The sequence below is a fragment of the Somniosus microcephalus genome, chromosome 1, assembly GCF_052327205.1.
Source record: "Somniosus microcephalus isolate GS21.2 chromosome 1, FLI_Smic_1.0, whole genome shotgun sequence".
Taxonomy (NCBI): domain Eukaryota; kingdom Metazoa; phylum Chordata; class Chondrichthyes; order Squaliformes; family Somniosidae; genus Somniosus; species Somniosus microcephalus.
This window is the reverse complement of record NC_140987.1, coordinates 214,576,198-214,597,406: the sequence shown is the minus strand read 5'-3', so window position 1 is coordinate 214,597,406 and position 21,209 is coordinate 214,576,198. Positions and strand designations below refer to the sequence as shown.

General features: G+C 46.9%; 1 protein-coding gene across 2 annotated transcripts in view; it reads right to left on the bottom strand.

Moving 5' to 3' along the window:
• The window catches only part of mccc2 (methylcrotonyl-CoA carboxylase subunit 2), a 221,402-nt gene that overhangs the window by 152,128 nt on the left and 48,065 nt on the right, over positions 1-21,209 (bottom strand). For both annotated transcript variants that reach the window (XM_085989936.1, XM_085989927.1), the window contains 2 exons: positions 7,005-7,132; positions 4,676-4,788 (listed from right to left, as the gene is read on the bottom strand). In XM_085989936.1, coding sequence (XP_085846062.1) covers positions 4,676-4,788; positions 7,005-7,132 — 241 coding nt within the window. The remainder of the gene's footprint in view (positions 1-4,675; positions 4,789-7,004; positions 7,133-21,209) is intronic.

The window sequence follows — 21,209 nt, the reverse complement described above, 5'->3', positions numbered from 1 at the left end:
CCACGGTGCCACCTCCAACGGATGGCATGATCAGGGTCGGGGGCCCGAAGGCACTCTTACATGATGTAACTATGGTCACTTTAGAAGTAACCTATAACCTGAGCAGTATAGTGCCGGTTTTAGAGGCCAATTGTGGTGATCACCCAGCATCAATTACTTGGGCAAAGTATAAATTGCAGCGATTACTTAGTGATTATAAGGACCGCATAGCCCCCGAAGTAGGGGCCTCCAAGGGGCGGCGGAGATGGAGTATATTAGTGGAAGTGGGGGGCTTGTTTGGAAGTGCCAACTTGGTCCTAAATTCTTGGCAAATCACAGGCCTGAATAGCTATGCCCCCTGGGTGGCGCAGGAACGCGCCAAGGGCCTGCAGTTCACAGCTCAGGGAACGGAGTATGGGCTTACGGCAGCAGAAGTGCTTGGAACCGGGTTACAGAGAGGTATAGGGGACCTAGGGAAAGCTGTAATAAAGGCGACTGATTTACAGTCCAAGGGCCGAGCATGTGACATGCTGGCTCGGGACTTGATTGACAGTGTTGAATCAGACATTGAAGACATCAGGTTTGGGATGGTGCCCCGGCATGTGCAGAAGGAAGTCAGCAGTCTCAATCTGATTAACTGGGAGGAAGATAGACAGGAGCTCTTGGTAACCTGACCAGCAGGCGGGGGGGGGGGGCTGCGGATGCATTTAGATTTCTAATGATGGTGCCACAGGGGCACAAGAATGGGACATATCAGGGGGGATGTAAAGTAGAGTCTCTGGGAGTGGTCAGAAGCAAATCGGTGTACCGGGTGGGTACCCGCGGATACGTAGCACCTGGCAAGAATGGCACCCTCCTGATGACCACGGATGAGTGCTGTACTGAATCAGAACACTACATAGTGTGTACCTGTAACACCCTGAAACCGATAGATGAGGGCTCAGCAGTGGTAGTGATGGTAGAGCCTCTGGAAGGTGCTTTTAGGGCAATTCAGGCATCTCTGACTCAGTGGTGTTTTCTGACCGACGAGAAGAACTACCTCTACGGAGGATTGGTATGTGCAAATAATCATACATTTCGCCTTCAAGTTTCAGACACTCTCACCTTGGGAGATTTCCAACTACCAGGCAGAACCCTTGCTGGCCTGGTCTTCAGCCCATGGTGGGATGACAAGTTGAGCGTGGATGATACACTAGGGAGGGCCGCTAGGGTGGCGGTGGAACAGGACTTGAATGCCACAATGGAATATATTGCGCGGAGTAAACAGGCCCTCACGGGGAAGAGTGGAGGTGGACTTGACCAAAAGAACGGCTAGAAGGCTGGGAGCTAAAAGGAAGGGAGCTTCAGCCACAGGCCCAGTAGGAGAGGGCCAAAGACAGCCTAACTGGTGGGACATAGGTAGAATGGCAGCCGCCATTGCCTCCACGCTCGTCCTTATCATCAGCATATGCATCTGTTGCTATTAAAAGCGGATGATTTCCCAAGTGGTCCATAGGGGATATGCCCTGGTGTCAGTAGCCAAGGTGCCACTCTCAGAGACTGGAGAAAAGTGGGACGCGTACGCGATATAAATCTGGCCGACTGGGTCCCAAGCACAGCCAATGTCACTAGGACATCGGTGAGGCTGTAAGGAGGACCATATAATTTATGGATTTGACACTTGCGGGAGTCGAGTTGGATCCCTGGACAATCCAGCAGGTAGAGAATTCAGGGATTTAGGTATGTCATAGATACATAGATACATAGAAGATAGGAGCAGGAGTAGGCCATTCGGCCCTTCGTGCCTGCTCCGCCATTCGATGAGATCATGGCTGATCCTTTAATTCAGTATCCCGTCCCCGCCTTCTCTCCGTAACCCTTAACCCCTTTTGCCCGTAGAAATATATCTAATTCCCTCTTAAATATATTTAATGAGCTGGCGTACACTGCCCTCTGTGGCAATGAGTTCCACAGGTTCACCACTCTCTGAGTGAAGAAATTCCCCCTCATCTCTGTCCTAAATGGTTTAGCCCTTATCCTTAAATTATGTCCTCTAGTTCTGTTCTCACCCGCCAAGGGAAACATTCCTTCTGCATCCAGTCTGTCTAGACCTGTCAGAATTTTATACACTTCTATGAGGTCCCCTCTCAATCTTCTAAACTCCAGTGTGTACATCCCTAAACTACATAGTCTCTCCTCATAGGTCATTCCCGCCATTCCTGGTATCAGCCTGGTGAATCGCCGCTGCACCCCCTCCATGGCAAGAACATCCTTCCTCAGATGAGGCGACCAAAACTGTACACAGTACTCGAGGTGTGGTCTCACCAGTGCCCTGTACAGCTGCAGCAAGGTATCCCTGTTCCTGTATTCTAACCCTTTTGCTATGAAGGCCAGCATACCGTTTGCCTTCTTGACCGCCTGTTGCACCTGCATGCTCGCCTTCAGTGACTGGTGTACAAGAACACCCAGGTCTCTCTGTACTTCCCCCTCTCCCAATCTATTGCCATTTAAATAATAATTTGCCCTCCCGTTCCTGCACCCAAGGTGGATAACTTCGCACTTGTCCACATTATAGTGCATCTGCCATTTATCCGCCCAATCGCCCAGTCTGTCCAAATCGCTCTGGAGCTTCCTGGTCTCTTCCTCTGAGCCCACCCCCCCTCCTAGTTTAGTGTCGTCTGCAAATTTGGAAATGCTGCATCCGACTCCCTGATCCAGGTCATTAATGTAAATTGTGAACAGCTGGGGGCCCAGGACAGATCCCTGTGGTACCCCACTTGTTACTGCCTGCCATTCAGAAAATGAGCCGTTTATTCCAACTCTCTGTTTTCTATCTGACAGCCAGTTCCCTATCCACGCCAAAACTTTCCCCTTTATCCCATGAGCCTCAATTTTCCATGCTAATCTTTTATGTGGATCAGATGTCCTACCTGGATCAGATGAGGTCTGACCAGGGGCCAACAGGAGGGACTGATAGGGTAACCTGTAGGTTTGAATAACCTTTAAATGTGTATTATAGTTGCGTTAGAAGTTATGCTATTAAAATGTAACTGTAACTGCAAGGTATGATGGGAAGCTTGACCAAAATCAGACCAAAGTGTAGTGTCAGTATTTAACAGTAGCAGTAGTTGCAATAAAGTTTCTCCACGAAACCTTGAATCAGGAACAATGAACAAAGATAATGGTAACTGGAGACTGGATAAGATAAACAAAACTGCAGAAAGGCAGATGTAAGGACCGTGGGTCCGGGAAGCATCTGCCAAAGCCTACATAACCAGTAATTAACGGTTGAACAATTATCGGTAGCAGATTGATTATGTATAAATATACTGCGACAACCCTTGTAAATTTGAGAGACTTCGGTACGCTGAAGACTCTCCCCTGCATGCTTGTAATAAAGTTTCTCTCATATCACAGCCTACCCGTGACTCCGAGTGGTTTCTTTCCACAACAGGACAGGAGGGCTCCGATGTGGGCGGGAAACCCGAGAGAAAGGGTTTCCCACAGGCCCTGCCGACTTTAATGGCAGTGCCTGATTTGCATCTGAAGCCTCTGTTTCCCATCTGCAGCCAGCCAGATGGAGAGGCTGGCTGGCTGCAGGTGGAGAGGTCTGCAGCACTAGGCCGCACAGAGGAGGGAGGGAGGGATCGGGGGGGGCAGTGCCAGCTTCCAGAGGAAGGGGGGAGGGGGGGGGTGGATGAAAGATCGGGGACATCGTGGGACTTGGGGGGGGGGGGGGGGCGGGGGGAGGGAAAGATCACTTCAGGGCCAGCCACCAAAGGATCGTGGCTGACCTGATGCTGATGCGGGGTAGATGGAGCCACCAGAGGATTGTGATTGGGAGGGTGGCAGTGTGGGGGAAGGAGGAAGATCGGGGCCGGCCACCAGAGAATCGTAGTCCGGGAAGGCAATCAGAGGCCTCATGGGTTGTCTCCGATCACGGGGAGTGGGCTGGACAGGGACTCTGGATCTAGGAAGTAAATGTAAAGGCGCTTACATCCTGAATGCAGCATTTCCCCACCTTGCTGTAACTGCCGGATTTTACAAAGTGTATAAAACCCGACCACATGCAGTTAAAATCAAAATGGAGGTTAAAAAAAAGAGGCTTGCAGCCTCATTATAATATTTAAATTGACGTCCCGCCTCCTGGCAGCGGGTTGGCTGCCCGCCCCCCGTCCCACCTCCGTTAAAATCAAAGTGGGCGGGTTGGAGGTGGGTTCAGGTTGGGAATCCGATTTTTAACAATTTAACTACCCACCGCTCCAAACCCACCCTTTTTTTTAAGGTTAAAATTCCCCCCTTTGTGTTTTAAAGTTTAGTTCAATGTTCGGATGCATGTTTACATCTATTGTACTCTGTCTGTGAATCTACTTCGCTTGTAAATTGCTTTGCATGCTGAAGGAAGAAATAAAGGTATTGAACCTGAAGCAAGGACTATTTCCATTACTACTCATATAAATAGACAACGTGGGTTTCCTTATCAACTTCATTTCCTTCATGTTATATGTTCAAGTTTTATTTATGGGCCTATAAACAACAGGCACAGACAACGGATAATTGATCCCAGGAGAATTGCTAATCTCAAATAGAGGATCTAACTGGTAGATCCAGCTGTACGACTGAACTTTTCTTATTTCAAAATGCTTATGTTCATGTAGTTTAAGCTACTAACTAAAAGAGAATAACAACAGCATATACATTTTAATTATTCATTTACCTGCGCAATTCCCATTGCAGACATATTGGCCTGATTATAAAAGATGCGCCCAAAATGGTCTCGATCTGGAAATACATCTGCTTGCCGAGGTAGGTTTGCACCACCAGAGTCAACTGAAATGAAGCCATATAAATAGATACAAGTCTTAAAACAATCCCAAGTCCACTCACATTTCCCCTCCTACAGTATTCAAGTGTGAATACAATTTTTAATGCAGAGCAAATAATCAGAAATATGATCATTTAGATGTAAAAAGCATCAACAGGTTTAATGTTCTATGTATAACTTTACACATAGTTAATTCATTAGTGGCCACAAGCATTGAGAAACCATGGAGCGAGTGCAGCGAAGATTCACCAGACTGATACCTGGGATGGCAGGAATGACGTATGAGGAGAGGTTGGGTCGATTGGGCTTATATTCGCTAGAGTTTAGAAGAATGAGAGGAAATCTCATTAAAACTTATAAAATTCTAACAGGACTAGACAGACTAGATGCAGGAAGGATGTTCTCGATGGCGAATGAGTCCAGAACCAGGGGTCACAGTCTAAGGATAAGGGGTAAGCCATTTAGGACTGAGATGAGGAGGAATTTCTTCACCCAGAGAGTGGTGAACCTGTGGAATTCTCTACCACACAAGGCAGTTGAGGCCAATTCATTAAATATATTCAAGAAGGAGTTAGATATATTTCTTAAGGCTAAAGGGACCAAGGGATATGGGGAGAAAGCAGGGACAGGGTACTGAATTTGGATGATCAGCCATGATCTCATTAAATGGCAGAACAGGCTCGAGGGGCCGAATGGCCTACTCCTATCTTCTATGAGACCATTTATTGAAACATCCATAAGAGTCCATTATTCAAAAACACACTGAATGTTTAATTGTCCTGTTCACTCATCTCCCCTGTGCTCACTGACCTACACTGGTTCTCGATTAAGCAACGCCTCGATTTTAAAATTCTCACCCTCGTTTTCAAATCCCTCCATGGCCTCGCCCCTCCCTATCTCTGTAATCTCCTCCAGCCCCACAACCCACCACCCCCCCTCCCCGAGATATCTGCGCTCCTCATATTCTGCCCTCTTGAGTATCCCTGATTACAATTGCTCAACCATCGGTGGCCATGCCTTCAGCTGCCTAGGCCCTAAGCTCTAGAATTCCCTCCCTAAACCTCTCTGCCTCTCTTTCCTCTTTTAAGACACTCCTTAAAACCTCCCTCTTTGACCAAGCTTTTGGCCATCTGCCCTTATGTGGCTTGGTGTCAAATTTTTGTCTTATAATACTCATGTGAAGCACCTTAGGACATTTTACTACGTTAAAGGCGCTATATAAATACACAAGTTGGTTGTTCCTATAAAAATTACCAACAATTTCTTATAATATTTTCAATATATATTTTATGAAGCCACTGTACTTTTTGATAATATGATGCTTGTGGGAGAATTAAATTGATACATTAAGGTTTTTTGATATGATTGTGATTGAGCTAGAAGCAATGCATATTTAAGGATTGTCTCTCTATTGACAGGTCGCTGGTGATGTCCTGGGATGTGGTGACCACCAATGTCCCCTGTAAGCTGCACCACCTCAGCGTAGCCTGCCTACTGAATGTTTAATTGTCCTTTTCACTCATCTCCCCTGTGCTCGCTGACCTACACTGGCTCCTGGTTAGCAACGCCTCAATTTTAAAATTCTTATCCTTGTTTTCAAATCCCTCTACGGCCTCGCCCCTCCCTATCTCTGTAATCTCCTCAAGCTCCACAACCCGCACCACCACCACCACCCCACACCCGAGATATCTGCGCTCCTCAAATTCTGCCCTCTTGAGCATCCCTGATTATAATTGCTCAATGCGCGGCCCATTTAAATTTTTGCACATGCACGGTATCTACAACATAAAAGCCGGTGAGCAGCCTGCACGGGACTTTGCAGATGACTGCATAGCCACGCAGCCGCGCATCTTAGTCGGAACAGTGGTGACCACTACTTTTAAGTAGTATTCAGGCAAGAATTGTGTCTCTTTTATTCTGTGGACTCACACTACTAAGGCGGGATGGGGCATGAAGACTCATTTTACAAGAAGAGCATCAATTGACAAGGGTCATTCTGACAATTCTCAACATTTTACTGGCAGTGCTTTTTCTTACACAACTGACATTTGGAAGAAGCAATATTCTATAAATTGGGCCATAATCTGAGAAAAATTAGAAACCTTTAGATGTGCATCATTAGTTTGTAGGAAAATGCAATGTATTCAAAACATACATCAACTTTGTAAAACGTAGTTCAAAAGAAAGACTAAATAAATGCATGGAAAAATTAAAGTCTTACCTAAATAAATACAGGGCAGGTGGTTCTGAGCTGCAATCTCCTGCGCTCGTACATGTTTCTTCACTGTGATTGGGTAGTATGATCCCCCTTTCACTGTTGCGTCATTGGCAACAATCAAACATTCAACCCTGATAACAACAAGAATGTGAATGTGGCTCAGAATTAACAATGAAAAGAGCACACAGATTAAACAAGCCTACTCTATTCATCCAGCAACAAAAACAAAAAATGTACTTTTTCTTTGAATAGTCTTAAAGAAACTGGACAAGAATGAGCTAAAAAAAAAGCAACACTGAGAAACAAGGTATGTTTTATCAAAAGATCTAGTTTTCTTCTAGTACTTAAATAATAAAACTGAAACATCTTCCAATTTTCATATTTCCATGAAAATTTGACTGCGAGTACCCCAAGGGCCGTTTGCCATCCACAAACTTGTTCTGGATGATTGCACTGACATCTTGGCTTTGACGGAAATTTGACTCATGGGTGGCAATACCTTGCCCCTTACTGAAGCCTTTCCGCATGACTATACTTTCCACCATCTGCCTCACCCAAACCTCTACGGTGCTAGTGGTGTGGCCCTTCTCACCAAATTACCCCAACATCTCTGATACATTCTCCTCCTTCAAGCACTTTATCTTGTTCCAACTCCCTTGCAGCTCCTTTAAAATGTTTGTTCTCGACTGCCCCTGTAAGCCACATCCCAAGTTTCTCACTGAGATATCCACCCTCAGCCTTTGTACTTAGTGACTCCTCATCCTCGATGATTTCAGTCTTCATGCTGGCTCCCTTTGCACTCTCTTCTCTGATTTCACTGCCCTCTTGTCCTCCTTAAACCTTTCCCGCCATATAAACTAACTTACCAACATTCATGGAAATCCCCTCGACTATGCCATCTCAAGCAGCCTTACTACTCCCATTTGCTTGAGGTCTTCTCCAACCACTTCCTTGTTTCCTTCACCACCCACATCCCTCTACCCTCGCCCTCTTTCAACCTCACTTCCTTCTGTGTCTGCCCCTGGAATAAACTCTCCCCAAAGTCACTTACAACTGCACTTTGAAATCCCAACCTTTGGCTCTCCATTCGCCATGATACTTCTGCAGTATTCGAACTGCTGAACCACTCCCTCACCTCTGTCTTTAATGCCCATTTCCCAGTAAAACCCTTACCCTCTCCCATCCAGGTCGCTCCCCCATCTTCACTCGCTCAAGTCCAAGGAACGGAGGTTGGAGCATATACGGCGTATAACTAGCTCAGCCATCCAGCGTCTCATCTGGCTGGACCACATCAAGCACTAATGGACCTTGCTCTCCTCTGCCAAAACCATTCACTACTCTAGGATCATCCTGGAATGCAAAGCAAAAGGGTTCTTTTCTCCACAACCAACCAATTCGTTAAACCCCTCTCCTCTATTCCCATCATCCTCAACTCCAACAACAAGAGCTAATGGACTTTTTTGTCACTGAGGTTGCGACCATCCATTCAGTTGCTGCTGTCGCACTTCTCCCTTCCTCTTGCTCGCCAAAACAAATCTCCCCCCCCCCCCGCCCCGGCCTCCCACTGCCCTAGCGCTAAATCCGCATCTTTCTCTAGTTTCTCTCCTATCTCCCCCATACCCTCTCCAAGCTCATCTTATCCATGAGATGCACCTCAACAACAAAAATATCTACTAATATTTAAATAGTGCCTTTAACGTAGTAAAATGTCCTAAGGTGCTTCACAGGAGCCTTAACAAAATTTGACACCGAGCCACATAAGGAGCTATTAGGACAAATGCTTGGTCAAAGAAGTAGGCTTTAAGGACAGTCTTAAAGGAGGAGAGAGAGGTTTAAGGAGGGAATTCCAGAGCTTAGGGCCTAGGCAGCTGAAAGCACGGCCGCCAATATTGGAGCAATTAATATTGGGGATGCATAAGAGGCCAGAATTGGAGGAGCGCAGAGATCTCAAAGGCATGCAGGCTGGAGGAGGTTACAGGGATAAGGGGGAGGCGAGGTCAGGGAGGGATTTGAAAAGGATGAGAATTTTAAAATTGAGGCGTTGCCGGACCGGGAGCCAATGTAAGTCAGCAAGCACAGGGGTGATGGGTGAACGGGACTTAGTGCGAGTTAGGATACCTCCTATTCCCTTGATCCCATTCCCGTTAAACTGCTACGCCCCATCTCCATTCCATCTTCAACCTCCCTTTCTTGTCTAAAGTTCTTGAACGTGTTGTCGCCTCCCAATTCCGTACCCAGCTTTCCCATAGCTCCATGTTTGAATCTCTCCAATCAGGTTTTCACCCCCGGCACAGCAATGAAACGAGACAAAATCAAAGTCACAAATAACACCTCTGTGATGCACTATCCCGCCTTGTCCTTCCCGGCTACTCTGCAGCCTTTGACAAGGTCAACCACCCCATTTTCCCACAATCCACTGTGGAAATGAAAATTGGGAGAGATATACAACAGGCAGCTGAATCAGTATCACCCATTTTACACTATCATCAATGTTCCCTGGCATTTTTTTTTGGGCCACGCGGCCCATTCATAATTCCGTGCATGCGCGGTTTTTCATTTTAAAAGCCGGCTCACTGGCTGCGCGGGACCCCTCGAGCCAAAGTAAAAATGACCCCCATCGTCTTCAGCCACCACAACTCCATACCCTCACCACCAATTCCATCCCCCTCCCCAGCCACTGTCTCAGGTTGAACCAGACGGCTCACAACCTCAGCATTCTTCTTAACCCCAAGCTGAGCTTTGGACCCCACATCCTCTCCATCACAGAAACAAACAAACTAATTAAGCATACAGATAAAAACAAAATTCATTAAGTGTTGGAAATCTGAAACAAAAACAAAAAATGTTGGAAATACTCAATAGGTCAGTTAGCATCTGTAGAAAGAACAGAAAAGTTAACGTTTCAGGTGTAATTCTTTGTCGGTTTTGATAAAGGGTCTGCAGTTGAAACGTTAACTCATCTGCTCTCTTTACAGATGCTGAGGGCTCAATTTTGCCAGGCCCGAAGAGGCGGGATTGGAGGCGTGAGGTGTTAACATCGCAAAAACTGGCGGGTGGGCCCGATCCTGCCTCCAAGCAATTTTCCCACATGCGAGTTTTCTGACCCCGTCTCCTTCCCACCTCCAAGAGGCGGGATAGGCCCTTAAGGCCCTTAACAAGCAGTTACATGCCTCTATAATCCCATTTTGAGAGGCCTTTCTGATTTTAAGTTTTCCCACGTTCTGCACGCCTCCTCTGAAACACGCCAGTGAAACCTGGCAGCCTCACTAGTGGATTGCTTACTAACAGCTGCAGCTCCACCATTAAAAAGAATATAAGAGCAGGAGTAGGCCATACGGCCCCTCGGGCCTGCTCCGCCATTCAATAGGATCATGGCTGATCCGAACCTAGACTCACCTCCACTTCCCTGCCCGCTCCCCATAACCCTTAATTCCCTTATCAGCTAGGAAACTGTCTCTCTCCGTTTTAAATTTATTTAATGTTGCAGCTTCCACAGCTCTCTGAGGTAGCAAATTCCATAGATTTACTACCCTCTGAGTGAAGAAGTTTCTCATCTCAGTTTTGAAAGGGCAGCCCCTTATTCTAAGATTATGCCCCCTAGTTCTAGTCTCACCCATCAGTGGAAACATCCTCCCCGCATCCACCCGATCAAGCCCCCTCACAATCTTATATGTTTCGATAAGATCGCCTCTCATTCTTCTGAATTCCAATGAGTAGAGGCCCAACCTACTCAACCTTTCCTCATACATCAACCCCCTCATCTCCGGAATCAACCGAGTGAACCTTCTCTGAACTGCCTCGAGAGCAAGTATATCTTTTCTTAAATATGGAAACCAAAACTGCACGCAGTATTCCAGGTGTGGCCTCACCAATACCCTGTATAACTGAAGCAAGACTTCCCTGTTTTTATACTCCATCCCCCTTGCAATAAAAGCCAAGATTCCATTGGCCTTCCTGATCACCTGCTGTACCTGCATACTAACCTTGTGTTTCATGCACCAGGACCCCCAGATCCCTTTGTACTGTAACACTTTGCAGTTTCTTTCCATTTAGATAATAACTTGCTCTTTGATTTTTTCTGCCAAAGTGCATAACCTCGCACTTTCCAACATTATATTCCATCTGCCAAATTTCTGCCCACTCACTTAGCCTGTCTATGTCCTTTTGCAGGTTATTTATGTCCTCCTCACTCACTGCTTTCCCTCCCATCTTTGTATCGTTGGCAAACTTGGATACGTTGCACTTGGTCCCCTCCTCCAAATCGTTAATATAGATTTTAAAGAGTTGGGGTCCCAGCACTGACCCCTGCGGAACACCACTAGTTACTGATTGCCAACCCGAGAATGAACCATTTATCCCAACTCTCTGTTTTCTGTTAGATAGCCAATCTTCCACCCATGCCAGTATATTGCCCCCAATCCCGTGATTTTTTATCTTGTGCAGTAATCTTTTGTGTGGCACCTTGTCAAATGCCTTTTGGAAGTTCAAATACACCACATCCACTGGTTCCCCTTTATCCACCCTGTTTGTTACGTCCTCAAAGAATTCGAGCAAATTTGTCAAACATGACTTCCCCTTCATAAAACCATGCTGACTCTGTCCGATTAAATTATGCTTATCCAAATGTCCTGTTACTGCTTCCTTAATAATGGACTCCAACATTTTACCAACCACAGATGTTAGGCTAACTGGTCTATAGTTTCCAGCCTTTTGTCTACCTCCCTTTTTAAATAAGGGCGTTACATTAGCAGTTTTCCAATCTGCTGGGACATTTCCTGAATCCAGGGAGTTTTGGAAAATTACCACCAATGCATCCGCAATCCCTACCGCTACTTCTCTCAAGACCCTAGGATGTAAGCCATCAGGTCCAGGGGATTTATCCGCCTTAAGTCCCATTATCTTACCGAGCACCATCTCCTTAGTGATTTTAATCGTGTTTAGCTCCTCCCCCCCATAGCCCCCCCCGTTTGTCCAGTGTTGGGATATTTTTAGTGTCCTCTACTGTAAAGACTGATACAAAATATTTGTTCAGCGTATTTGCCATCTCCATGTTCCCCACTACTAATTTCCCGGTCTCGTCCTCTAAGGGACCAACATTCACTTTAGCCACCCTTTTTCTTTTTATATAACTGTAGAAACTCTTGCTATCTGTTTTTATATTTTTTGCTAGTTTACTTTCATAATCTATCTTCCTTTTCTTAATTAATCTTTTAGTTATTCTTTGCTGGCTTTTAAATGCTTCCCAATCTTCTATCCTCCCACTAGATTTGGCTACTTTATATGCCCTTGTTTTCAGTCGGATACTATCCTTTATTACTTTACTTAGCCACGGATGGCTGTCTTTGCTTTTATGCCCCTTTTTCCTCAGTGGAATATATTTTTCTTGAGGAGTTTTCACCAATCATCATTTGCAGGTGGCAGAACTTTGTTGTCTCAGGTCTGGGGGAACTTTTAACAAGCCTACTCATTGTTGTGGAAGTTTGGAGCTTGACACCCATCTCCAGTGTGACCTCCTGGGAAACCCCTCTCCCCACCTTGAATAAGCGCTTCCTCAACTGAGGTGTATATACCAGAAGAATGGGAACCATTTATTTCCTTTCCTCCTGGACATCAGATTCGGATGAAGACCAGCCGCGACAGCAGCAGAACCCTGAACAACAGCAGCACCAACTGCAGGAGCAACAGCAGGAGCACCAAGCTGCTGCTCACCCACCTGAAGCTGCACAGGCCAGAAGGCGCCAGCATGCGACCACATTGCTGCCTGAGATGCAGGGGACGCACTCATCTTGGCCAGATTTGCTTAGCCTGCACAAACAAACACTTTTGCCTCGCACATTCTTATCAGACCATCGACAATGGCCAAGAACCTGCGGATTCCTATCACTCTGACCACCATACTGACAATTGCAAGTTGCCCAAAGCACTCAATGTGGAAGTCCAATTTGCGAAATGACACATGCCATAACTGCAACAGTTTGCCATCAGAATTTTTTATGACAATAAGCAAGTGATGGCATTTTAAAAATAAACACATTACACCCAAGTGACTACTTGTGCATTATCTTCCTCTTACGCGTGCTCCTACGTGGTGCTTCCCCTGTGGCTTCAGCAGATGTGGAGGCCCCTTGCTCACTTTCTTGCTGCTCCTGTCTCGACACCTTTGGCGGGCGTCCTCTGGGGTGGCGAACCTGTGAGGGCTCGGCAACATTCTGCTGCTCCTGCGGCTGTGCAGGGGCTGAGACGCCATTCTCAGTTGGGTGGGGACTCTGGCCGAGGGCTCTGCAGTGGCATGGTCGTGTGACCGCTTGGAGAGGAACCCCCACTTCCTTGTTGTATGCCACCAACATCCCTCTCATGGGTCAGCCCCACTTCAGAGCTAGCAAGTGGCTTGACAGCACCTTGCTGCAATTCAGGGGGGCCATGAGGACCCGTTTCTGTACTGGAAGTTCTACTCCTGAGGACTTTCCTGAAGGTCTGGTTTGTTTGCTCAATAGCTGACCATCGCTCCTCAAGAGAAGTCAGTCTATTCTGAACAATTACCATATTTTCACGACCCTGGTGACTAAGCTCCTCCATGGCCGTTGCCATCCTCTCCTCTACAGTAGCCATCCTTTCCACGGAGGTTGCCATCCTTTCCGTGGTGATGCGTTCATGTGCCGACGCCTCCACAAAGTCTCTGCTCATGTTAGCGATGGACTCCTCCGTTCGCTCCACACTCACAGCGACCCTGGAGGCAAAACCTGCCAGAGACTCCTGCATCTCTTCCTGGAGTTCCAGCACCGCTCTTCTTCTGGATGGACCCGGAGGCAGAGGGTCGACATGCAGCTGAGTCGAGCTGGCAGAGTCCTGCGCCCTCCGACTAGGACTCTCCACTGCTGTCCCTGTCTCCACCATCTGCTGATGCTCACTTGTGAGCTGTGATACACCAGGTGACAACACTGCACTATCTCGCGAAGGTACCACCGAGGTGGGAGTGTCTGCGCTGGTGCTGGGTGATCTGAATTCTGCTGACGCTGCGCCCTCAGAGGTTGCAGCTTCCTCTGAGGAGTCTGGAGGCTCAGGCTGTTCCTCCTGGATAGTGGGGATGGGGGCTTTCGATGGTCCTGTGGGGGAGTAAAGGAAAGAGTCAGAGATGTGAGGCCAAGGTTACATGCACACTGAATATTGCAGATGATCAAAAGTCAATCTGTTAGAGCATCAGAATCATTATCAGTGACTCATGCAATGTCAATGATAGAGATGATAAACTATTCTGTCACCAGCTTGCTCTGATGCACCCGTCTGTCTGTCCGTCCCCCACTTGTGCATCCTCCTCCACTCCCACGATCTCCAGGGCCGCCTCCTCCCAGGGGGTGAGCTGGGCTACTGAGGGTGGCCCTCCTCCTGTCCTGGCTCTTTCCCTCTTATTGTGAGCTCTCTTTTCCTGCAATGAGGGAGACAAGTGGAGTTTGAGTGAGAATGAAGGATTGAGTGTAGAGAAATGGTTAGAAGGAGACAAAGATGGAATGAGGTGGTAAGGCCAAGGGCCCTCCCTGTGTGTTGTAAGTTGTTTTCATAGCATCACAGCGATGGAGTGTGTGAGGGCTGCATAGTCGAATAGTTAGGTGAATGTGACCATAGAGAGAGAGGGAATGGGTAAGGGTGCAGGGATGTCAGTGTCAAGTGGGATGTGGAGGAAGAGGTTGTCAAAGCGGAGTGATGGTGAGGAGAGGCAATGGGGATCAGATTGAGGGTGATGGGAAAGTCAGACTCACTTTTCCAGTGCGCAGAATTCATGAAACCTCTTCCTGCACTGCAGCCAGGTTCTGCGGCACATAGACAAAGAGTTGACCTCCTGAGCCACATGCACCCACACAGCTTTCGTCTGCTGGGGAGGCGTCTTCCTCCCTGAGGAAGGGAAGAGCACCTCCTTATTTCCTCTTGCTCCCTCCACCAGAGCTTGGAGAACGGCGTCATCGAACCTTGGTGCAGACTTTGGCCTACTGCTGGACATATTGGCTGGAGGAATCTATCACAGCAAAGGGCATAAGGTATGCAGTCTGCAGAAGAAGCAAGGCTGCTTGCAGGCCTTAAATCCACCAGCACTGATGACGTCATCAGAGGCAACTTTCAGGATGGAAAGACTAAGTGGGCCAGGGGTTCCCACACGCTGGAAATCAATTGCCCAATTAGGTGAAAATCGCATATTTTTCCCACATCAAACTGGAGTCGGGTGGCTAACACAAAAAGCGGCTGACACGCCCCCAGCTTGCCCCAATGACAAAATCGAGCCCCGAGTGTTTTCAGCATTCTCTATTTTGTAACTGTGCACACATTTTATTTTATACAAAACAAGCTTAACAAAACAAGAATCCAAATCACAAATGATAAAATCTTCACAGGACTAAATAGGAATGGTACTACTCTGTTCAAGTAATAAAACACAACCAGTGATGGCCCATATAGCAGTGGACACTCAACCCAGAATAATACAGTCCAACTTCTAATCTTGACCAGCATTCAAATCCACCTGCTGTCACTGGACATGTTTAGGCAATCGTCAGAGAGGATGAAAAGGTACAATGCAGCAGAGGTGCACTTCAATTTTAGGGATTTAAAAACTGTCAGAAGAAAACTGCCCTTTTGGATCAGAATAACTGTTCTGGACCAATGAACATTTTGTGTGTGCAGATAGCACCCTCTGGTGGTGGTTATTGTGTTAACAGTTTGTATGCTGGAAAGGTCATCTGATCTTTCTTCCTGTGTGAGGTCATTTGACCTTTGTTCCTTTCTTCCTGTGACAGGTCATTTGACCTTCCTACCTTTCTTCCTGTTGACCCCAGGAAGCAGTTTTGCTAGGAAGAACCTGACTTGAGTAATGGAGAATCTGCCACGAGAGGTTCCATTCACAATCCAATGTAATCTGATTTCATATGTTAGGCCAAGTGCAATATCTGTGAGTATCTTTGTTCCTTAGCATAATAGCAACGTTGTCAGAGTAATATTTTGATAATACTATGTTTATAAAAGGTTAATATTTGATAGTTATAGAAGTTAGTCCAAATGTTAGTTAGTTATACAATTAGTCTATTCTACTGTTGTAAATATGTTTGTAAATATGTTTATATCTTATGTAATATCGAATGTATAGTACTCAGTTTAAGTACAAAACATACCTTGTCTTTGTTTACAGTTTCACAAATTTGTTCAAGTAAAGCTTCAAAACAGCAAACGGCTTCAGAAGAATTATTTTTGAATAAGTGTTTAACTTGCTGGATAACTAGATAGGAGCACGTCTAGCGCAGCCAGTACAATAACAAATGAGACAATTAGATTTTTAGTTCTGACTGGTTGATAGATTGTGGTTGTCTGGCTGGATAGGTCAGATTTACAGACTTATGTACACCTGCTGACAGAATAAGCTGTTACTGAGCTTAAGCTTGCCCTCACACATGCACTTCCTCTTGGGCATAATTTATCAATCTTCCACAGAAGAGCATCTTCTGCACCTGATCACAGACTGATGACAGCTATGCGGAAGTGCGTAGCCCACTGCCCAGCTGAGAGGATGCATGACAATAAAAATCGCTCATAAGGGACTTAAATGAGGAATGAGAAAAAATATATAAATATAGAGGCCTAGAAATTGGGTTTTGGCGCAGCCAGGGCTTTAGCGCCGGAAGTTAGTACCGGCGCTAAGTCCCCCTGCGCGCGCCAAAAATTCAGTAGCGCCGCGCCCAAACGGCTGCCGGCGCTACTGGAGGGTTTCAGCGCCTCCCAATGGGCGCTACCTGCCCCATTGCGGCGCTGTTCCGGTGCTGCGGCGCCCGATGCGGTGCGGCAGGCTGGGGAAGTGCAGGCCTCCTCCTTCCGTTGAGGAGCTGCCTGCACCCGACCGCTGGCCGTTGACGGCTGAATAAAAATGAGCCCGGCACCTCGGAGAAGTGCCGGGCTCGCGGCCCACATGCATCTGTGCCGCAGGGGGGTCTTGGAGGAGTCCGGGGAGGGAGGTGCGGGCAGGCGGCCGCCGAGGAAGCGGCCGGCCGCCGCGCGACCTTAATGCGCCGGCGCTAACTTCAGCAAGGCACCTTTTACAGAACGTTGCTTGCGGCTGCCACAGGCGAGGCGGCCGCAACTCAATTTTGGAGTTCGGGCGGGTTACCACGGCAACCGGGACGCTGCGCACACCGATGACGTCATCGGTGCCGGCGCAGCGCTACCGGTGCAACGCCGCTTTAGGGCCCCACTCAATTTTTCAAATGGCCATAACTCTGGCGCTAGTCCCTCTAGCGCCTCAAAAGCGGCGCTAAGGCTAGTGAATTTCTAGGCCATAGTATATTGTCATTGGAGCCAAGTGTCCAAATACTTAAAAGGCTAAAGCTAAATAGGGCAGGTTGTGTGGTTGCTCGCTTTTATGCCATGTTGCCCATCTAGCTTTTGGTGCTGCAGTGCCCAACGTATAACGATACAGATTCAGTAAAGTAGTTTGGAGAACAGAAACAATCAAACTATTGAAAGTCCAAAGCCATGTGAAAATGATGGGAATAGTGGCGTAGGATAAAGAACCAAGTGGAAACTTGTAGAGCTCAGCCGAGTGTGTGCTCAACATCATAGATCAGTGCCAACACGGAAGGCTATCGAATATTGGGAGTAAACGCAAAATAGTTGGACATCATCAAAATTCCAACAAAGATTCTAAGATTTCTTCCCCAATATATCCACCAAACAGCACCACTCAACAAAAGGAATTGCAATAAAAACATACCCACGAATCTAACAGAATCAAAAAAACTGAACTGCTGGCAAATTGATATTTAGAATTAAGTGAAAGCAGTGGGCAGAAAATAAAAACAATTTCAAGTGATATTAGAATTCTAGATGCACAAAGGCCAGTTTAAGGTAATACACAGGCATAGTGGTTAGCACTGTTGCCTCACAGCGCCAGGGACCCAGGTTCGAATCCGGCCTCGGGCGACTGTCTGTGTGGAGTTTGCACATTCTCCCCGTGTTTGCGTGGGTTTACTCCGGGTGCTCCAGTTTCCTCCCACAGTCCAAAGATGTGCGGGTTAGGTTGATTGGCTATGATAAATTGACCCTTAGTGTTAGGGGGATTAAATACGTGGGGTTACGGGGATAGGGTGGGATATGTGTCGGTGCAGGCTCGATGGGCCGAAATGGCCTCTATCTGCACTGTGGGGTTTCTGTGATTCTGTGACAGCATCCTGCACGCGACAAATGCTTCGCAGATTCCACCCCTCTCGGGGGATGATTGCTGGAGGGAGTCTAACCATTGTGGTTGCACTTCCACTTTCAGCCATTCTGAGAAGCCACAGAGAGTACAAGACATCACACTTGCTCTGCAGACTAGGCCCATGTCTGCTGCACCTGTCTACTGAAGAGCAAGCCCCTCCTGCAACCGTCACTGCTCACTAGAAGATATACACACACTGCAACAAAACACAATCCCTTCCACAACAAACGTCTGGGTGAAACAAACATCTGGGTGAAATATTTGCCAATCAGAGCAGGTATGAACTCTGCCTGGAACTCAAAAGGTAACACTTAGACCATCTCCCAAATTCAGAAAGTACCACTAACAACCTCCACCCAATGCCCTATTTTACAAGTAAGCAACACCTTGAATATCCCTCTGACTCAGCCGTACTCCATGGACCCATCAAAACACCCAGATCCCCAAACAGCATGTAGTTCCCAACCTGTGCATAACCATACCAAATGGTCATTTTTTTAAAACAACATTTTTTAAGAATACATTGGCACATTCAAGATTGTCTGTGTATGGGGTGTTGGGAGGGATGGTTAGTTTTCGGTCCCATTCTGACCTTGCGAGGTGGTCTGGTGTGTATGCTGAGTTTCTGTTACCTTCATTCATAAATATATACTTACATTACAGTTGAGCATTGCACTGGCACCCTCTGGTGGAGCCTAAATGGCAAGGTTCTGTCTGTTCTAGAAACAGCATGACTGATCTAAAAATCAGCAGCAAATGGATATATTAAAGGTCTGAAGCTGCATTCCTAGCTTTGGATTCCACGGTTAACTGTTCTCAACTGCTTGCTTTGTTCAATTAAGTACATGTTCTGATGAAAGGTTATCAACCTGAAACGTTAGCTCTGTTTCTCTCTCCACAGAAACTGCCTGACCTGCTGAGTGTTTCCAGAATTTTGTTTCAATTAAGCACATGCTCACAAAGCTTTAACGAGTGACCTGTGTAAGGCCTGAAAAACTAGCCCTTTGAATTACATTTATTAAGTTATAACCTATAAAAATTATCCCTAAAAGTATAGTCTGTGCACAAGAAAATTGAGTACTAATTACTTTCCCCTATTCTGCATCTGAATACCATGGACTCCGAATTTCCTGTATGGCTTTTCAGTTGGGTGCATTGGACAGCAACAGAAGAGGGTGCAGCAGTGTAAATTATATACAAATCAAGGCCAGATGTCCCCGAAAGCAGATATCCTGGATTAGCTCAGGCTGCACTTCAGCAGCAGGCTGCTTCCAGAGCTGCGGTTTAGATGCTATTTGTCTTAAACGGTCAGGCTGGTATTGTCATGTCTTTATTTCTGCCTTTTGAATTTTTTTTTTTTTTTTTTATTCATTTATGGGATGTGGGCATCGCTGGCAAGCCCAGCATTTATTGCCCATCCCTAGTTGCCCTCGAGAAGGTGGCAGTGAGCCGCCGCCTTGAACTGCTGCAGTCCGTGTGGTGAAGGTACTCCCACAGTGCTGTTAGGGTAGGGAGCTCCAGGATTTTGACCCAGCGACGATGAAGGATCTGCGATATAATTCTAAGTCAGGATGGTGTGTGACTTGGAGGTGGTGGTGTTCCCATGCTGCCTTTGTCCTTCTAGGTGGTAGAGCTTGCGGGTTTGGGAGGTGCTGCCGAAGAAGTCTTGGCAAGTTGCTGCAGTGCATCTTGTAGATGGTTCACACTACAGCCACAGTACGCCGGTGGTAGAGGGAATGAATGTTTAAGGTGGTGGATGGGGTGCCAATCAAGCGGGCTGCTTTGTCTTGGATGGTGTCGAGTTTCTTGAGTGTTGTTGGAGCTGCACTCATCCAGGCAAGTGGAGAGCATTCCATCACACACCTGACTTGTGCCTTGTAGATAGTGGAAAGGCTTTGGGGAGTCAGGAGGTGAGTCACTCGCCACAGAATACCCAGCCTCTGACCTGCTCTTGTTGCCACAGTATTTATGTGGCTGGTCCAGTTAAGTTTCTGGTCAATGGTGACCCCCAGGATTTTGATGGTGGGAAATTTGCCGATGGTAATGCCGTTGAATGTCAAGGGGCAGTTGTTAGACACTCGCTTGTTAGAGATAGTCATTGCCTGGCACTTTTGTGGAGCAAATGTTACCTGCCACTTATCAGTCCAAGCCTGAATGTCATCCGGGTCTTGCTGCATGCGAGCATGGACTGCTTCATTATCTGAGGAGTTGCAAAAGGCGCTAAACACTGTGCAGTCATCAGCAAACAGCCTCATTTCTGACCTTATATTGGAGGGATGGTCATTGATGAAGCAGCTGAAGATGGTTGGGCCTAGGAGACTGCCCTGAGGAACTCCTGCAACGATGTCCTGAGGCTGTGATGATTGACCTCCAACCACCACAACCATCTTCTTTTGTGCTAGATATGACTCCAGCCAGTGGAGAGTTTCCCCCCCCCCCCCCGATTCCCATTGACTTCAGTTTGACTAGGGCTCCTTGATGCCACACTTGGTCAAATGCTGCCTTGATGTCAAGAGCAGTCACTCTCACCTCATCTCAATAATAATTTTACTTGTTGCAGAATTCTGTTAATCTTTTACACTTATAAAGAAGTGATCAGTGGGTAGGAATTAAGAATTTCAATCTAGCCCAGAATAATGGAAAGAAAGTCTACTCTTTTTCTCAACCCATCACTGGGTGTAAAGAGAGAGTACAACGCCAACATGTTCCCGTAAAGGTCAAGGGTGGGACCAACTAGCCCAGGGAACCCTGGATGTCAAGGGATATACAAGAATGGATTAGGAAAAAAAGGGAGGCTTTTGGCAGATACAAAGGACTAAAAACAGTAGAAGCCCTAGAGGAGTATAGAAAGTGCAGGGGGGTACTTAAAAAAATTAGGAGAGCGAAGAGGGGGCATGAAAAAACACTGGCAGCCAAAATTGGCTATATTAAGGGCAAGAAGTTAACCAGGGAAAGAATAGGGCCCATTAGGGACCAAA